The 19,598-nt window shown below is 42.3% G+C and overlaps 1 protein-coding gene across 1 annotated transcript in view; it reads left to right on the top strand.

The window, feature by feature from the left end:
• Nucleotides 1-19,598, top strand: part of beag (IC cytokine homolog beag) — a 61,997-nt gene that overhangs the window by 32,892 nt on the left and 9,507 nt on the right. Inside the window, exons 9-10 of the mRNA XM_068380356.1 lie at nucleotides 11,147-11,419; nucleotides 11,603-11,720. Coding sequence (XP_068236457.1) covers nucleotides 11,147-11,419; nucleotides 11,603-11,720 — 391 coding nt within the window. The remainder of the gene's footprint in view (nucleotides 1-11,146; nucleotides 11,420-11,602; nucleotides 11,721-19,598) is intronic.

The following is a 19,598-nucleotide window of genomic DNA, read 5'->3' as shown; positions in this document are numbered from 1 at the left end:
GCCATTCTAATATACGACATTTCAGAAAAAAAAAATTTCAGCCACGTGCTAGGCAAACCATCAATGCACATTTTCCGACAAATAAACATATAAATGAATCATTACTCTGTGATAGTTCCTTAGTACGTAGTAATTTTGAAAGAAATGGGAAAAAACGAAAAAATGGCAATCACAGGAAAATCGAACACATACTTATATATACGCCATATCTGGCTAAAAAAAATAGGCATGGGTAGTCAGATCATCTAGAAACACTTTCCAACACTATAAAAATATAAGTTTTGCGACACTACTTTCCAATTCCTTACGGTAACATGACTAAGCAAAAAAATGCAAAACAAATAAAAAGGGGCACTCGCGGAAAAATGCCCAACATTCTAATATACGGCATCTCAGATAAAAAAAAAGACATGCACGTGTTAGCCCAACCATCAAGGCACACGTTCTAACACATAAACATGAAAAAAAAATCAATAATATACGGCAATTCCTTACTACGTAGTAAATTTTTACAAATATTGAAAAAAAAACAGAAATTGGCAACCGCAGTTAAATACCCAATATACCAATAACTACGTCGTATCTGACAAAAACAAAATCACGCATGGGTAGCCAGATCATCTAGACACACTTTCCAACACTAAAAAAGCAAAAGTTTTACGACACTATTTGGCAATATCTTACGGAAAAATGACTTGGCAAAAAAATGAAAAAAAATGAAAAAGGGGCACTCGCGGTAAAATGGTCCTCGTGGTGATGAACGACATTTTAACTAAAAAAAAAATCATGCACATGGTAGCCAAACAATCCACCAAGACTTTCCACAACTGATAACCTATACAAGTTGAACCATTCTACGACAATTTCATAATACGTAATAACTTTGATAATTATGCAAATTACCTTAGAAGGGTAAACTCGGTCGCGCTCGACCCCGACGCGTCTCAGAAATCGGGGAAGGAGTACAGCTACAGCAATGCACATCTGGACACTACTAGAGCGTGTAGGGGAGACACCTCCTGCAGGTCGATCACCCACAAATTCAGTCACGGGGGTGAGTCAAGTGAGAAAAACCTGTTTTTTTTTGACGCTCGGGGTCGCGAACGACCCATCGTACCTATCCAGGGTTAAATGAGCCTGAACTTGCAGTCTCCCCTATACATACTAAGTCCATGCTCTACATGTTGATACTCTGGCGCTAGAGCAGGGGAAACAATATTTTGGATTTTCTATTTTAGCCTTTCACGGGAGAGTTTTTGGAGACCACATAACATTTTAACATAAAAGATAGATCTTGAAAAGAAAATGGTAACTATTCACATTTGAGGAAATGGTACGGTAAGCTACACGCCTGGTGATACAGCACATTTCTGATGATTACCAGAGAAGGGTACACTGTGTTCTTGATGTAATTGTTAATGTTATGCTAAAATTCCATGCTAGTCCTCAGCTAGTATAGTAAATGAATAGTTTGTTGGTTTAATTTATGTAAAGAATAACTTAAAATTGTACTGTAGTTTAAGGAGCCAAATAAAACTTTAGGCCAAAATGAGGGACATCCTCACCCCATTGAAGGAGGTTAAATCTCAAATCCTAAGATTTTTTCAGGATGCAATGAATAATAAGATTAAAGTAATGATGAAAGTGTTGAGACAGCAAACAATGAAGTTGGTGAGATGTAACAGATGGCAAAGGTGGTAGGGTTGTAGATGGGGATGATAATGGTTTTGAAGATATCCAGGTTTGTGATGATGTTTTTAGTTGCTTTGATGAAGAAATCAGTATAGGCTATTTTATTGGAGGTTTAAGGAACCAAGTAATCTACTTTGATACTGTATTAATTATTTCCATGAGCATAAGTAGTTGTTCTTGGCCTTAGTGTGAGCCGTAGTGTCCTTAAATGTACTAGCAGCATTCTTTTCTAACAATTAAGACTTTCCTAAGACGTCTTTAAAAAAAAATTGACATCTTCAGAAAGTTGGGTAAGCAGTCTTTGCATTGGTCATACTTGTTTCATTTCATCTCCCTGTTCTCTTTACATATCAGCATCTCTTCTACTTGAATAGGTTAATCAATTCTCAGTGCAATATTTATGACTGTTATCTCCAATAATTCTTGAGAATGAAAGTACAAGTTTATAATAAGCAATTTTTTTCAGCCTCTGTCAAGATGTAAGTGAATGAGAACAATACAACTGGAGACTAGATTTTTAGCGGCTTCTTGCCATCAATTTAAATATTACTCTGAGGCAAACAGCATTATAGTGATATTCAAGTGGATGATACAAGATTTTCCTAGTCCTTGAAATTAAAGGGCTTCTTTTGTCATGTCAACCTCCAAGCTGTCACTGTCTTTGCTAGATAAGTAATTTCACTTATCCGTAGCCAAGATCATTTAGCCATGTTCCAGAGTAGTTAACTCGTTGAAGCAACTGCTTATTTCTTGAGCAAGAGGCTGAATCATACTTGTTCCATATAGTGGAAGAAATATGACATTGACAGTGTGATGAGTGGCATTTTAGATTTCCCATTGTGAGAATGGCTTGAAAGGTTTAACCAGTTAGTTATTAATATGGGTAGTAACCAAAGCCTTACTGTTTAACATCTGGTGAACTACTATCTTTTTACTTTGTTGTTTTTAGGTTTTTGGCACATGTTTGTGTGTGAAAAACAGAGGCTTGATCTTACAGTTTTTTTTTTCTTCCATTATGAACATAGATAGCAGGAGAGATTTCCAATAAAGACCAAACTCATCTGCATTAAAAACTGGGCCAAATCATATTCCCCATCTCAATAATTGTTTTCAACTCTGCTGCGTCATAGTCAATGGTCTCTGCCTCACCATGAGACATTGCATGGTTAATAGTAACTGATTTTATTGGCAGAATTTTAAAGGACCTAATCTTGCTGTTGGTAAAAGACATACGATTATCCTTTTTCATTATTTTTGCTACATTTACATACACATAACATACTATGTCTTAGAACATATAGTTGCCATATCTATGGGTATGGTGAACTCATGCTAAGCAGCCACAAATTTTATCTGGAGTTTAATTTTTTAGAACAATGTCCAGCACTTAAATCTAGAATTGGTATCTTGCAAGCCACCTAGTGTTAAAGTCTTTTCAATTCCTATATATTCTACTTTAACATGAAATATCCATCTTCCCTCTAATATAAGGCACTGAAATTTCATTTGACAGATTAAGCATTACTTATTTTAGAGTATGTAACATGATACACTACAGTAATATTTATAAAATTTGGTGAGCACAATAGAGAAAAACAAGATTCTGGGTCACTTATTAGAATTAATACTTCACTTGTGTTGACCACTCCATCGTTAGTAAAGACTGAACTTACAGAAAGACCATGAACTAGATCAGGGAAGGCGAGAGGGATAACACTATCAATTTCCCTGGTTTGCTGGGTCTTTTCTTCAAGTTTGATTAGCATTACATGAGGTCAGCAGTAGTTAGTACCATATTTTAGGATACCCATGTCAGAGTTGAATTGCATTGCAAAAACTTAGAGGTGATCATACTAGACATGTTTTTGTATTCTGCACATGCACTACAGTGATACAGTAGATACAGTATCATTGGTGGTATGTTTTTTTTTTTTCAATATATAGAGGGTTTAGATAGAAGTTTTTGAAGAATTGAATAGGAAATTCAAGTATTTTTTGGTCAGATCATCATTGTTTATTTTTTCATCCTCACCTGTCTACCGATTACACAAGCCATTTCTTACATAGCTATCTTATGCCAGTCAAACTTTGAATTTTGGATCACTTTGCCAAACCAGAGAACATATTTTTTAACACTTCCTACTGTAAGAAGTTATTCTTAGAGCATACCAGGCAGAGGTATGTAGGAGTGATTTTTGTTTATACTAAAGATAGGGTCCCAAACTAAGAATATCTTGAGACATTTCAGACTTTTATATATAGTACTGGTGAATGAGATTTAACTGACACAACATGGTAAAGGAAAAGTAGAAACATAATAAACAATTGAATTGTCTCTCATACTTCTTACAATAGATACTGATTTATTTATTTGGCTGTTATCCAGCATCACAACAAGTTGTCCCTGAAAGAAAAACCTGTTGGATGAAAGTTAATTGCTTAACCAATAGATAACCTGTGGAAAGTGCTTTTTCAATATTAATCTTACCCGATGATCATGTAGCTGTCAACTCTGTTGCCCGACAGAAATCTAAGGTCGGGATACGCCAGCGATCGCTATACAGGTGGGGGTGTACACAACAGCGCCATCTGTGAGCAGGTACTCAAGTACTTCTTGTCAACAAGAACTCAATTTTTCCTCTGTCGTGCCACAGGCAAGACCTACTAAATACGCCGTCCCTAACTGGATTGGTTTTCACAACGTTTTGGTGAAGTACACTATTCCAGTTTTGAGCTTTCGCTATGCAGGGGTTTTATCTTCATTTCAAAACTTGAACTCGTTTTGGATAGATTTAATTATGGTGACGAAGAGAGTATGGACTCTCTTTCACTTTTAAATGGCCGACCCTTCCCTTAGACGGAAGTGTTGGTGACGAAGAGAGTATGGACTCTCTTTCACTTTTAAATGACCGACCCTTCCCTTAGACGGAAGTGTGTTTAGGTTTTTGGTAATTTTGCTTAACAAGTTATAGATCTATTTATTTTATATCTCTCCGCCATTTATAGGCCTCTTCGATTAACTTTCCATTTATTATAAACTTATAAAAATTAATTTTTATGTTTGTTTATATGCGACCTTTCCTAATAGTAGGCGGTCCTTACTTGGAACCGAAGTTAATTAACATTGAGCCCGTCATATCGTATTTCCTTTTAAGAATTTATACTTTTTTAATTTTAATGTTTTTGAAAGAATTTCTTTGATAGTCTCGTACTGTTTTCAAAGATGAACTAACGTTTAGTTTAGTCTCCGCAGTTGTTGACGTTCAGAACGTTCAACATGCGCTCTATCGTTACGATAGAGAGAGAGTTTTTCACGGTTTCACGTTGCAGTAAGAGTAAACCGATTCTAGCGTTTCGTTCATTCTTTCTTAGCTTAAATGGTTTTAATTCTAATAAAGGAACTTTTTTGGGAAACCTTTCAGTTTTTTTCCTTTAACAAATAATATGTTTTAACGATATATAATTGGGCTCATCTCTCAGGTTCTAAGTCAAGAGAGAGAGAGAGAGATAGAGACGGAGGGAGAGAGAGGAGAATAAACGTTTCGTTCAAGCGGGTAACGTTGTTCTCGTTTTTTACTCTTCTCCCTAGTCGCTATAGGGGAAGAAGGTAAAACGTTTCTAGAGTTTTATTCTTGTTCCCAGGCTTTATGCGGTGAGAGATTTTAAACGTAGTTTATTTGATCTAGTGTTTAGTCTCTTTTCCAGCCACTGAATTCTTTATCTTTCATTATGTTTTTTCTGTTGCATTGTAAAACTGTTTTCGCAATTACTACCTTTTAATGAAGGATAGGATTGCGTGTTTCAGGTACAAATCACTTAAAGTTTCGAGTTCAGTGAAATAAGTGCAAACAGAAAATCAAAAGTGATAAAGTGATATGCGCAAAGTGTTACAGTGTTGCGTTCGAGGGTTCGTCTGTTCGTGCCAGTTGTTCACCTAGTCCGATACCTCTTACAAGCTCCCAAGCCCAGGGGAGAAGTAATGTCGAAGGACTTATGGGTTCCACAGGCCTTGATCGACGAACAGACGTTTCCCTCCGTGGTTTCGGGTGTATCTACACACGTTGCCGACGTGATCACCCCACCCACACAAAGACGAGAGAGCCCATTTATTCCTCGTCTGCGGAAGAGGTTTCTCGCAGAAACCATGGACCAAATCTTGCAGCTTTTAAGTGCAAGTCGGTCCCTTCCGCGCAAGTCCAACGGCCTAGGTGTAGCCACTGGGTCAGTTCGGACTCGCTGCAGTCTTCGACGACTGCACACCTTCCGAGAGAGGCAAGGTGGTACCGCAACAGGCAGTAACTCCGTCTGTTGCCGCACCAGCTGTTTTAGACCCTCAGTCACAACGGACAGTAGCTCCGTTTGTTGCCGTCTTTTATAGACCCTAGTGGTCCATGCTGCAGATATGCAGTCTCAGCTTGCTTCCTTCATGCAGGAGTATCGTGCTGAGAAGGTTGACACTGCACCTGTTAACCTACAACCTGCCACGGTTGTGCGCTCAGCGGATACTGCGGCTGCCTGCTCCCACACTCCACCTGTGAGAGCTCCACCACCGATGCGCAGTCGACCCTGCCAGACGCATGTTCATGCTGCACCCTCCGTTGACATGCGTGAGCTACCGCATCAGCAGTGGGAAGGTGCTGTCAAGCTGCCGTGTTTTGCCACAATGCGGCATGCTCCGCAACCCACGGCAGTCCCTCCCACGCACCAGCACTCCGCTTTTGTTGTTGCCAGCTCCCACACTCCGACTGCGGAGAAGGTTGACGATGCACCCGTTGGCCTACAGCCTGCCACGGTTGTGCGCCCGGCATGGCTGCCTGCTCCCACACTCTTGTTGTGAGAGCTCCTCCACCCATGCGCAGTCGACCCTGCCAGACGCATGCTGACTCCCACAGACACACGGAGCTCTCCGTTGCCGTGCGTGAGCTACCACAAGCTGCCGTGTTTTGACACGGTGTGTCAGCCTCAGCAACACACTGTGGTTACCGCCACTCGCCCGCAGCAAACTAGTCAGTCAGGAGTTGAGGCTTCCCCACACAGTTTTGGTTGTTGCCAACTCACAGACTGTCCAACTGTTACATGACATTGCCTTCTGGTGTGCTACTAATACACCAGTGCTGTATGTTCTCACGCACCTGTTGGGGTTGACAGTTCAGTTTTTGACAGTTCACAGACTGTCAAGCAGTTTCATAACGTTGCCTTCTGGTCTGCTGCTTATGCACCAGTGAAACCCTCACTGAGATAACCTAGCTTTTCTCGGACAAGGTTCCTGTAGATGAGAAAGTGCTGTTCTCCCTCCTTCTGATATTCCCTTGAGGACTCTGTCATTTGGAGAGGAGCCTTAAGCTGCTTAGCCTCCTATGGACTTTAATTAAAGCATAACATGCTTCCAGGGAGGGTAAATGGTTCCGCTTCAGTCGCTAACCCCGTCTGTTGCCACACCTGCTCCCATAGACCTTGGGCTTTGTTGCAAGACATGCAGTCCAAGCTTAGTCCTTGATAGAGGATTTTTTACGGAGAAGAACCTTCTTGCCAACGACCTTCCTACCGGTTGGTTGTACGCCCTGTTGACGCTGAGGTATCCTACTCACGTCCGCCAGTTGAGATGGTTCCTCCACCGGTGCGACCCAGTGTGGGTTGCCAGTCGCACGTTGACGTTAAGCTACTCTCGGAGGTGGTTGTGGACGTTCAGTGTGTCACTGGGAGGACGTTCAACAACCAGCAGAGGTGACTTGTTGTGACGCAGTGCGGCAACCTCAGCAACCCGATAAGGGGTTGTCTGCACTACCCAGACAGTCTAGACAGTTTCGGGTTGTCGCTGTACTTCCTCGCATCCCCATGGTTGACAGTTCACAGACTGTGCAGCAGTACCATGATCTTGTGTCCGGCTCCGTCACGCATCCACCAGTGCGACCGGATTCAGCGAGTCAGACGTTGCCCACTCCGTTGCCGTTTCCTCATCAGTTTCGGATGAGGAACCCTCTGATGAGGACATGGCTGAACAAGACGATCAACCCCCGGCCCTGCTATCCATCCAGAAGATGCTGAAGAAGGAACGCTGCCCTGTCAGGCTGTGGATGAGTCTGGTTAGGACACTGTCATCCGTGGTTCAATTGGTGTCACTTGGAAGACTACACCTCCGTCCTCTTCGGTTTCATCTAGCTCTTCACTGGAAAAGGACAAGACGCTAGAAGCGGTCTCGATCCCGGTTTCCGGAAGATAAGTCTGGTCTGACTTGATGAAAGGACTTTATCAACCTTTTATAGGGTCTTCCCCTGACTGTTCAGACTCCCAACCACGTTCTCTTCTCAGACGCATCGGACGTAGGCTGGGGTGCGACCTTAGGCGGTAGGGAATGCTCGGGATTATGGAACTCGAGTCAAAGGACAATGCATTTTAACTGCAAGAAGCTTCTGGCAGTACGTCTGACCTGGAAAAGCTTCAGGTCTCTCCTTCAAGGCATAGTAGTGGAGGTGAACACGGACAACTCCCTGTTTTGATGTTCATCTCCTAGCAAGGAGGGACCTACTCTCTGACATGGTGCAAGTTCGCAAGTGACCTCCTCTCCTGTTCAACAGGTCTAGACTTTTCACTAGTAACAAGTTTCTTCCAAGGCAACTTGAATGTCTTAGCAGATTGTCTCAGTAGGAAGGGACAATAATTCCAACATATTGGACCCTCCACAAAGATGTATGCAAGAGACTTTGGGTCACCTGGGGCCAGCCAACCATAGATCTCTTCGCAACCTCGATGTCCAAGAGGCTCTCAATACTTTGCTCACCTATCCCGGACCCAGCAGTGGTTCTTTTAGATGCCTTTCTACTAGATTAGTCTCATCTAGATCTATATGCATTCCCTCCGTTCTAGATTGTCAACAAGGTACTGCAGAAGTTCGCCTCTCACGATGGGACAAAGTTGACACTAGTTGCTTCCCTCTGGCCCGCGAGAGAATAACTTACCGAGGTACTTCGATGGCTAGTAGACGTTCCCAGAACTCTTCCCCTAAGGGTGGACCTGCTACGTCTACCACGCGTAAGAAGGTACTCCAAGGCCTCCACGCTCTTCGTCTCACTGCCTTCAGAGTATCGAAAGACTCTCGAGAACTTGAGGTTTTTCGAAGGAGGCAACCAGAGCGATTGTTAGAGCAAGGAGAACATCCACCCTTAGAGTCTACCAATCGAAGTGGGAAATCTTCCGAAACTGGTGCAAGTCAGTATCCGTATGCTCGACCAGTACCTCTGTAACTCAAATAGCTGACTTCCTCTTATATCTGAGGAAAGAGCGATCTCTTTCAGCTCCCACTTTCAAGGGTTACAGAAGCATGTTGGCATCAGTCTTCCGTCACAGAGGCTTAGATCTTTCCAACAATAAAGATCTACAGGACCTCCTTAAGTCTTTTGAGACCACGAAGGAGCGTCGTTTGGTTACACCTGGTTGGAATTTAGACGTGGTTCTAAGATTCCTTATGTTGGACAGGTTCGAACCACTTCAATCAGCCTCCCTGAAAGATCTCACCTTTAAGACTCTTTTCCTGATATGCTTAACCACAGCTAAAAGAGTCAGTGAGATTCATGCCTTCAGCAAGAACATCGGATTTTCATCCGAAACGGCTACATGTTCTACATCTTGGTTTTCTAGCCAAACACGAGCTGCCTTCTCGGCCTTGACCAATATCGTTCGATATTCCAAACTTATCGTATGGTTGGAAATGAACTAGAAAGAGTATTATGTCCTGTAAGAGCTCTTAAGTTCTATTTTAAAAACCTTTACGAGGCCCGTCTGAAGCTTTATGGTGTTCAGTTAAGAATTCATCTTTGCCTATATCAGAGAATTCTTTATCCTATTATTTTCAGACTGTTAATACGAGAAGCTCATTCCCTTCTGAATGAGGAAGACCAAGCTTGGCTGAAGGTAAGGACACACGAAGTTAGAGCTGTCACAACTTCCGTGACCTTTAAACAAAATAGATCTCTGCAAAATATATTCGACGCAACCTTTTGGAAAAGCTAATCAGTGTTCGCGTCTTTTATCTTAAGAATGTCCAGTCTCTTTACGAGAACTGCTACACTCTGGGACCATTCGTAGCAACGAGTGCAGTAGTGGTGGGGGCTCCACCACTACAATTCCCTAATTCCAGAACCTTTTTAATCTTTCTCTTGAAATATTTTTGGGTTGTCCGGAAGGCTAAGAAGCCTTCCGCATCCTGGTTGATTTGGCGGGTGGTCAAATTCTTTCTTGAGAAGCGCCTAGATTAGAGGTTGTGATGAGGTCCTTTAGTATGGGTTGCAGCCCTTCATACTTCAGCACCTAGGAGTCGCTCAGCATCCTAAGAGGATCGCTAGGCTCAGTAAGGAAGACGTACTTAAAAAGGCAGAGTAATGGTTCAAGTCGACTTCCTTACCAGGTACTTATTTATTTTATGTTTGTTATTTTGAATAACTGCTAAAATGAGATACGGGATACTTAGCTTCTAATGTTAACATGTATGCTGGTCTCCACCCACCACCCTGGGTGTGAATCAGCTACATGATCATCGGGTAAGATTAATATTGAAAAATGTTATTTTCCTTAGTAAAATAAATTTTTGAATATACTTACCCGATGATCATGAATTTAAGGACCCTCCCTTCCTCCCCATAGAGAACCAGTGGACCGAGGAGAAAATTGAGTTCTTGTTGACAAGAAGTACTTGAGTACCTGCTCACAGATGGCGCTGTTGTGTACACCCCCCCCTGTATAGCGATCGCTGGCGTATCCCGACCTTAGATTTCTGTCGGGCAACAGAGTTGACAGCTACATGATCATCGGGTAAGTATATTCAATAATTTATTTTACTAAGGAAAATAACATTTTCTTCCCATAAGAGCTCATACAGATACAAACAAAAGTTTGCAAAATTAACAAAATGTATCAGTTCTTGGTGCACTTCAGTGGTAATTCTGTTACAGACATGTTTTCATTGTATTTCACATTGAAGGTTCTATTTTGTCTAGGTTTTCAGCATCTAGCTACCCTAGCTGAGGAATTGCTTGCATTTACATATCAATAGATGCTATATCCTTTGCAAGCTTGTAACACTAGGAAGTTTTGAGGTATCTTGAATTTGTTTGAGTATGAGAAGAGGGATATGTATGGGTCTTTTATTTGTTATTCATCCTTGCATCATTTTAGTTTCCCCTCTTAAGACCATATGTTGTGGACCAGCCTTTTTAAAGTTATGTGAATTCTAGTTGGTGATTTTCTTAAACTATTATTCTATTACAGCACTGGATTCGGGTATTTTGATTTTTATGTATTTTCTTCTTTTTTATTTGTTAGATTGTTCGTACTTGATCTCCTGAAGACTTGTGTGAAAAATTTCTTGTGCATCTTGTTTAGTATTATTTATATTTATACTGTACTCTACACGTGTACATGATGATTAATGCTTTTCACAACAAAATATTGTTTTAATCAGGCATGACAGAGAGCGGGACCATGATAGAGAACGAAAGCCCCGTTCATATTTCAGTCGCTCTGCACATGAAGAAGTGAAGAATGATATGCGTGCAGCGGAAGAAAGATTGCAAACACAGTGGCCATCAATTGCTGAGGCCAAAACAGATAAGTCAGCAATTCAACAACAATCGCAACCAAATATGCCACCGCAGCAACCACAACAGCAGCAAATGCCAACTCAACAGACAGGACCCCAACCACCTTTAGGAGCATCACAACAGCAACCAAAACAGTTAGTTATTTCAAACCAACAATTTGCATATGAAATTCATCCAACTTTTGAACAGAAATGGAATGTTAGTTAAAATAGTTATTTTTAAAGATGAATTTTCTCTTTGTCTTTATACTTCATTTTAAATATCACCGAGACTATTTTTATCAGAATGTATTAGGAGACGGATTCTGTCTATTGCAGAGTCAACAGTTTGTTAGTTGGTGATGATTACTACACTGAATGTTACCCTGGCATGGCCGAGATGCAAGATGCCATTGATGACTCAGATGATGAAGCAGACTACACTAAAATGGATATGGTTAGTGTCAAATATGCTTAATTTTTTTCCATTTTCCTTATTTACTGTAAGAATTAGAGAAATTTCAGAAATTAATCAGGATTCATAAGGAAACAGATGCAAGGTTGATACTTATATTGTTTTATAGTATTACTGATTATTTCAGTGAGAACACTGAGTCATATTTCTAGAATCAAAGTACTTGATCATGAGTGAATGTTGGAAGTCTGAACTGTGTGAAATAAATGATTTAGGAAAGGTAGGTGAACTGTGTGAAATAAATGATTTAGGAAAGGTAGGTAGGAAGGAAAAAGCCAAAGGAAATGGATGAAAACTAAAAGGCAGTGCCTTAATAGGCACTATGCATCTTTCGTTGCTCTCCCCTACACAACCTTTTTGTGATAACTTGTTTGATATAATATAATTAAAAGCCTGAATGTGTTTTGTGAAAAAATTCTGAAAGTATTAAGGGACTCTGCACCATGGTTTTAGACCATAGTTGCATTTCTTTTTGCCTTTGTTTCCTATGGATCCACCTACCTAAAGTAACATATTCTTTAGCTTTAATATTATTGTTGTAATTATTATTATTATTATTATTATTATTATTATTATTATTATTATTATTATTATTATTACTTGCTAAGCTACAACCCTAGTTGGAAAAACAAGATGCTATAAGCCTAAGGGCTCCAACAAGTAAAATAGCCCAGTAAAAAAAGGAAATGAATAAACTACAAGTGAAGTACTTTAACAATTAAAATATTTTAAGAACAATAACAACATTAAAATAAATCTTTCATAAATAAACTATTAAAACTTCAAAAAACAAGAGGAAGAGAAATAACATAAGTGTGCCCGAGCGTACCCTCAAGCAAGAGGACTCTATCCCAAGACAGTGGAAGACCATGGTACAGAGATTATGGCACTGTATATACAGTAGTATGAAATGTAATGGGCCAAAAACAGTACCCTGAGGAACACCAGATATCACATTCCTGTACTCATTATGCTGCCCACCAACAACAACTCTTTGTGATATATTACCTAAAAATGTAATAATGATGCCAAGAAAAGACTGTACAGTACTCCCAACTGTTTGAGATTGAAAGCAAGGGCCTCATGATTCACTTGATCAAAGGCAGCACTAAAATCAAGGCCAATCATATGAACTTCCTGACCACAATCAAGGGATTTCTGCACAAAATTTAAGATTGTAAGGAGGGCATCACATGCTCCAAAGCCTATGCAAAAGCCATACAGTATTGCAAAATGTTATTTTTATTAGTAAAATAAATTTTTGAATATACTTACCCGATAATCATGTAGCTGTCAACTCCGTTGCCCGACAGAATTCTATGGAGGGATACGCCAGCTATCACAATACTAGAAGGGGGTGTACTTACCAGCGCCACCTGTGGCCAGGTACTCAAGTACTTCTTGTTGACACCTCCTCAATTATTCCTCGGTCCACTGGTTCTCTATGGGGAGGAAGGGAGGGTCGATTAAATCATGATTATCGGGTAAGTATATTCAAAAATTTATTTTACTAATAAAAATAACATTTTTCAATATTAAACTTACCCGATAATCATGTAGCTGATTCACACCCAGGGGGGTGGGTGAAAAAACCAGTGTACAAGACTAAAGGATAGCTAAGTATCCCGTATTTCATATAATCAGTTATCCACAATAACAATGAAATAATAAGTACCTGGTAAGGAAGTCGACTTGAACCGTTACTCTGCCTTTAATAAGATCGTCTTCCTTACTGAGCGCAGCGTTCCTCTTGGGAGGCTGAATCAACTCAAAGGTGCTAAAGTATACAGGGCTGCAACCCATACTAAAGGACCTCATCACAACCTTTAACCTCGGCGCTTCTCAAGAAAGAATTGACCACCCGCCAAATCAACAAGGATGTGGAAGGCTTCTTAGCCGACCGTACAACCCATAAAAAGTATTCAAGAGAAAGGTTAAAAGGTTATGGGATTATGGGAATGTAGTGGCTGAGCCCTCGCCTACTACTGCATTCGTTGCCACGAATGGTCCCAGGGTGTAGCAGTACTCGTAAAGAGACTGGACATCTTTGAGATAGAATGATGCGAACACTGACTTGCTTCTCCAATAGGTTGCATCCATAACACTCTGCAGAGAATGGTTCTGTTTGAAGGCCACTGAAGTAGCCACAGCTCCCACTTCATGTGTCCTTACCTTCAGCAAAGCAAGGTCTTCTTCCTTCAGATGAGAATGTGTTTCTCTAATCAGAAGCCTGAATAGTAAGAAACTGAGTTCTTAGAACTTGGAAAAGAAGGTTTCTTGATAGCACACTATAAGGCTTCTGATTGTCCTTGTAAAGGTTAAGACCTTTTTAGAAAGTACCTAAGAGCTCTAACTGGGCAAAGTACTCTCTTCAGATCATTCCCCACCAAGTTGGACAGGCTTGGGATCTCGAACGACTTAGGCCAAGGACGTGAAGGAAGCTCGTTTAGCAAAAACCGAGCTGCAAGGAACATGTAGCCGTTTCAGATGTGAAAACAATGATCCTGCTGAAGGCGTGGATCTCACTTACTCTTTTAGCTGTTGTCAAGCACACGAGGAAAAGAGTTTTTAATGTGAGGTCCTAAAAAGAGGCTGATTGGAGAGGTTCAAATCTTGATGACATAAGGAACCTTAGGACCACGTCTAGATTCCAGCCTGGAGTGGACAACCGACGTTCCTTTGAGGTCTCAAAAGACCTAGGGAGGTCCTGTAGATCTTTGTTGGTGGAAAGATCCAAGCCTCTGTGGCGGAAAACCGCTGCCAACATACTTCTGTAACCCTTGATCGTAGGAGCTGAAAGGGATCTTACTTTCCTTAGATATAACAGGAAGTCAGCAATCTGGGTTACAGTGGTACTGGTTGAGGAAACTGCATTGGTCTTGTACCAGCTACGGAAGACTTCCCCTTGAGACTGATAGATTCTGAGAGTGGATGTTCTCCTTGCTTTGGCAATCGCTCTGGCTGCCTCCTTCGAAAAGCCCCTAGCTCTTGAGAGTCTTTCGAAAGTCTGAAGGCAGTCAGACGAAGAGCGTGGAGGATTGGGTGTACCTTCTTATGTGAGGTAGACTTAGAAGGTTCACTCCTAGAGGAAGAGTCCTGGGAATGTCGACCAGCCATTGCAGTACCTCTAAGAACCATTCTCTCGCGGACCAGAGCGGAGCCAACCAACGTCAGCCGTGTCCCTTTGTGAGAGGAGAACTTCTGAAGTACCCTGTTGACAATCTTGAACGGCGGGAATGCATACAGGTCGAGATGGAACCAATCCAGCAGAAAAGCATCCACGTGAACTGTTGCTGGGTCTGGAATCGGAGAACAATACAACAGGAGTCTCTAGGTTATCGAGGTAGCGAACAGATCTATGGTTGGCTGACCCCACAGGGCCCAAAGTCTGTTGCAAACATTCTTGAGAAGGGTCCACTCTGTGGGGATGACCTGACCCTTCCGTCTGAGGTGATCTGCCATGACATTCATACCGCCCTGAATGAACCTCGTTACCAGTTAGCTTTCGATCTTTAGACCAGATGAGTAGGTCCCTTGCGATCTAGAACAACTTTCACGAAAGAGTCCCTCCCTGCTTGAAGATGTAAGCCAGGGCTGTGGTGTTGTCAGAGTCCACCTCCACCACTTTGTTAAGCTGGAGGGACTTGAAGTTTATCAAGGCCAGAATAACCGCCAACAACTCCTTGCAATTGATGTGAAGTGTCCTTTGCTCCTGATTCCATGTTCCCGAGCATTCTTGTCCGTCCAAAGTCGCACCCCAGCCCGTGTCTGATGCGTCCGAGAGGAGACGGCGGTCGTGTTTCTGAACAGCCAAAGGTAGACTTCCTTGAGAAGAAAGCTGTTCTTACACCACACGAGAGAAGACCTCCTCTCTTCGGAAACAGGAACTGAGACCGTCTCTAGCGTCATGTCCTTTATCCAGTGAGCAGCTAGATGATACTGAAGGGGGGGGAGGTGGAGTCTCCCTAACACGATGAACAGGGCCAGCGATGAAAGTGTCCCTGTTAGACTCATCCACTACCTGACTGAGCATCGGTTCCTTCTCAGCATGCTCTGGATGCATTCTAGGGCTTGGAAGATCCTTGGGGCCGACGGAAAAGTCCGAAAAGCTCGACTCTGAAGATCCATACCCAAGGAGACAATGGTCTGGGATGGAACGAGCTGAGACTCCTCAAAATTGACCAGGAGGCCCAGTTCCTTGGTCAGATCCATAGTCCATTTGAAAATCTCCAGTCCATTTGAAAATCTCCAGACAGCGACGACTTGTGGGAGCTCTTAAAAGCCAGTCGTCTGACGGAGCCGGACACAAGATCATGGTACTGTTGCACAGTCTGTGAACTGTCAATCATGGGCAAGCGAGGAAGTACAGTGACAACCCGAATCTGTCTAGACTGTCTGGGTCGTACAGACAACTCCTTATCGGGTTGCTGAGGTTGCCGCACTGCGTCACAACAAGTCACTTCTGTTGGTTGTTGAACGTCTTCCCCGTGACACATTGACTCCGTAAACAAAAAATCCTCTAACAAGGACTAAGCTTGGACTGCATGTCTTGCAACACAGCTCAAGGTCTATGGGAGCAGGTGTGGTAACAGACGGGATTAGCGACTGAAGTGGAACCATTACCTTCCCTGGAAGCATGTTACGCTTAAATAAAAGTCCATAGGAGGCTATGCAGCTAAAGGCTCCCTCCAAATGACAGAGTCCTCAAGGGAATATCAGAAGGAGGGAGAAAAGAACTTTCTCATCTACAGGGACCATATCCTAGAAAAGCTAAGTTCTCTCAGTGAGGGTTCACTGATGCAAAAGCAGCAGACTAGAAGGCAACGTTATGAAACTGCTTGACAATCTAGTGAGTTGGCAACAACCAAAGATGTGTGACTGAGAAGCATGCGGTAAGGTATGCAGAGCATGTTGTATGCAGAGTATGCTGTATGCAGAGCATGCTGAATGTAGAGCATGTTGTATGCAGAGCATGCTGAATGCAGAGCATGCTGTATGCAGAGCATGTTGTATGCAGAGCATGCTGAATGCAGAGCATGCTGAATGCAGAGCATGCTGAATGCAGAGCATGATGGATGCAGAGCATGCTGTAAGCAGAGCATGCTGTATGTAGAGCATGTTGTATGCAGAGCATGCTGAATGCAGAGCATGCTGTATGCAGAGCATGTAGTATGCAGAGCATGCTGTAAGCAGAGCATGCTGTATGTAGAGCATGCTGTAAGGTAAGCAGAGCGTGTGCATGGCGTTTAACATTCTCAGAAATTCCATGACCAGTGCTAGAGTGCTTTATGCATGCTTGCATGGGTTTAAATATCAACATAATATTTACCTTACATTCATAACTCATGATTCATATTTTTTTGCCATATTCTGCGATATTGTTAAAAATATATTGCAAGGAATACAAATATATTTTTATAAGTAATACAAATAACCTCCATTATCATAAGGTTTGAAAATGGAGGTAAGGTATGCTGAACAGCAGAGTCAGAACGAGCTGGAACAACAATAGTTGTGGTTTCCTCTTCAAGACTCTGTTGAGGGAACACCTGAGGCTCAGTCTGCAAAGGCTGATCAAAGGAAGTAGCAGAAGGTAGGCGCATGGGTGGAGGAGGCTGACTCCTGGCATGAGTGGCTGAACCCAAGGGTTGCGCTTGCTGAGCGGTTGGCGGAAGCGGAGTAGCAAGTTCCTGTTCCTGTGGTGTGAGCGGAGCGCGATGAGGTAGAGGCTGCGCAGAACAAGGTAAATGTCTCGCAAGCTGAGGCTCCTGAGGCGCAAGGCTAAGGTGTAGTGGTGCTTGCCTTGTGGAGGGTTGAGCTCGCTGCAGCGAGAGCTGAGGAGACTGACTCAAGGACGGGAGAGGTTGTTGTACCTCAACCGAGTGTTGCATCACTGGTGGAGCAGCAAGTGGAGGCGGAGGAAGAGAGGTATAATCCTCCTGATCCCATTGTAAAGGTTGCCTTAAAGAAGGCGGAGGCTGAGCACCACTGGGAACAGCCAACTCAGAACGTGGCTCAACATCGTACGCCTGGCAGGTGGTACTGCGATCAGGCGGAGCGAGCGCAGGCGGAGGGAGTGTAGGCGGCGGAGGCGCAACACTCTCAGCCCGACACTCACGCATCAAGACCGAAAGTTGTGACTGCATGGACTGCAGTAGAGTCAACTTGGGGTCGGCAGACACTAAGGTCTGCTGAGGTAAAGCCTTAACAGCAGAGATCTGTTGCGGCAGAACCTTACTCCTCTTAGGCGGAGTGCATTCAACTGATGACTGAGGAGAGTCAGAGCTAACCCAATGACTGCATCCGGGTTGTTGAACTCTAACTTCGTACGTCTGGCATAGGTCTGGACTTTATGTTTAAGAGGTCTTGAGACCTGAGACCAGCGTTTTCTCCCCTAAATTTCTTCTGCAGACGAGCAAAATAAGGGCTCAATCGTCTGCGGGTGGGAGTGACGGTCTCGGTAAGACACGCCCACAACCACCGAGGATACTTCTGTGCGCCGATCAAGGCCTGCTGAACCCTTTTGTCCTTCGACATTGCTTCTCCCCTGGGCTTGGGAGCTTGCAAGAGGTCCCGGACTGGGAGAACGACTGGCGCGCACAGAAGTACCCTCACGCACAACACTGACACACTTTGCGCTAATCACTTATCACTTTGATTTTCTGTTTGCACTTATTTCACTGAACTCGAAACTTTAAGTGGTTTGTACCTGAAACACGCAATTCTATCCTTTCTCAAAAGTTAGTAATTGCGAAAACAGAATTACAATGTAACAGAAAAATCTAATGAAAGATAAATAATTCAGTGGCTGGAAAGAGACTAAACACTAGATCACTCTAGAAACGTTTACTTTCTTCCCCTAAAGAGACTAGGGAGAAGAGCAAAAAACGATAACAACGTTACTCGTACGCCTGGCAGGCTTGAATGAAACGTTTAACCTCCTCTTTCTCCCTCCGTCTCTATCTCTCTCTCTCTCTCTCTCTCTCTTGACTTAGAACCTGAGAGAAGAGCCCAATCATATATATCGTTAAAACATATTATTGTTAAAGGAAAAAACTGAAATATTTCCCAAAATGAAAAGTTCCTTTATAAGGATAAAACCATTAAGTTAAGAAAGAATGAACAAAACGCTAGACACGGTTACTCTTACTGCAATGTGAAACCGTGAAAAGTCTTTCTCTATCGTAACGATAGAGTGCAAGTTGAACGTTCTGAACGTCAACAACTGCAGAGACAAAACAAAACGTTAGTTCAACTTTGAAAACAGTACTAGACTATCAAAGAAATTCTTTCAAAGACATTAAAATGGCATAATATGTTAACAGGTAAAACCGAAATGACGGGCTCAATGTTAATTAACTTCGGTACCAAGAAAAGACCGCCTACTATTAGGAAGGTCGAATATAAACAAATATAAAAATTAATTTTAATAAGTTTATAAAAAAGGGAAGTTAATCGAAGAGGCCTATAAGAGGCGGAGAGATATAAAATAAATCTATAACTTTTGTTAAGCAAAATTAAGAAAGAGAGTTTATACTCTCTTAGACACCAACACTTCCGTCTAAGGGAAGGGTCGGCCATTTAAAGGTGAAAGAGAGTTCATACTCTCTTCGTCACCATAATTAATCAAATTAATTCCAAAAGCTAACTAAGCTAATATAGAAGTTTCCAGTAAAGCGACAGCCGAAATCAAAGAGAAATACTTCACCAAAGTCGTGAAAATACTCCAAGAACATAAGCGTATCCCAGAACGTCTTGCCGGAAGCACGACAGAGGAATAATTGAGGAGGTGTCAACAAGAAGTACTTGAGTACCTGGCCACAGGTGGCGCTGGTAAGTACACCCCCTTCTAGTATTGTG

The sequence above is a fragment of the Palaemon carinicauda genome, chromosome 9, assembly GCF_036898095.1.
Source record: "Palaemon carinicauda isolate YSFRI2023 chromosome 9, ASM3689809v2, whole genome shotgun sequence".
NCBI classification, from domain to species: Eukaryota; Metazoa; Arthropoda; class Malacostraca; order Decapoda; family Palaemonidae; genus Palaemon; species Palaemon carinicauda.
The sequence above is the reverse complement of the archived record's forward strand: the minus strand, read 5'-3'. Positions and strand labels throughout refer to the sequence as shown.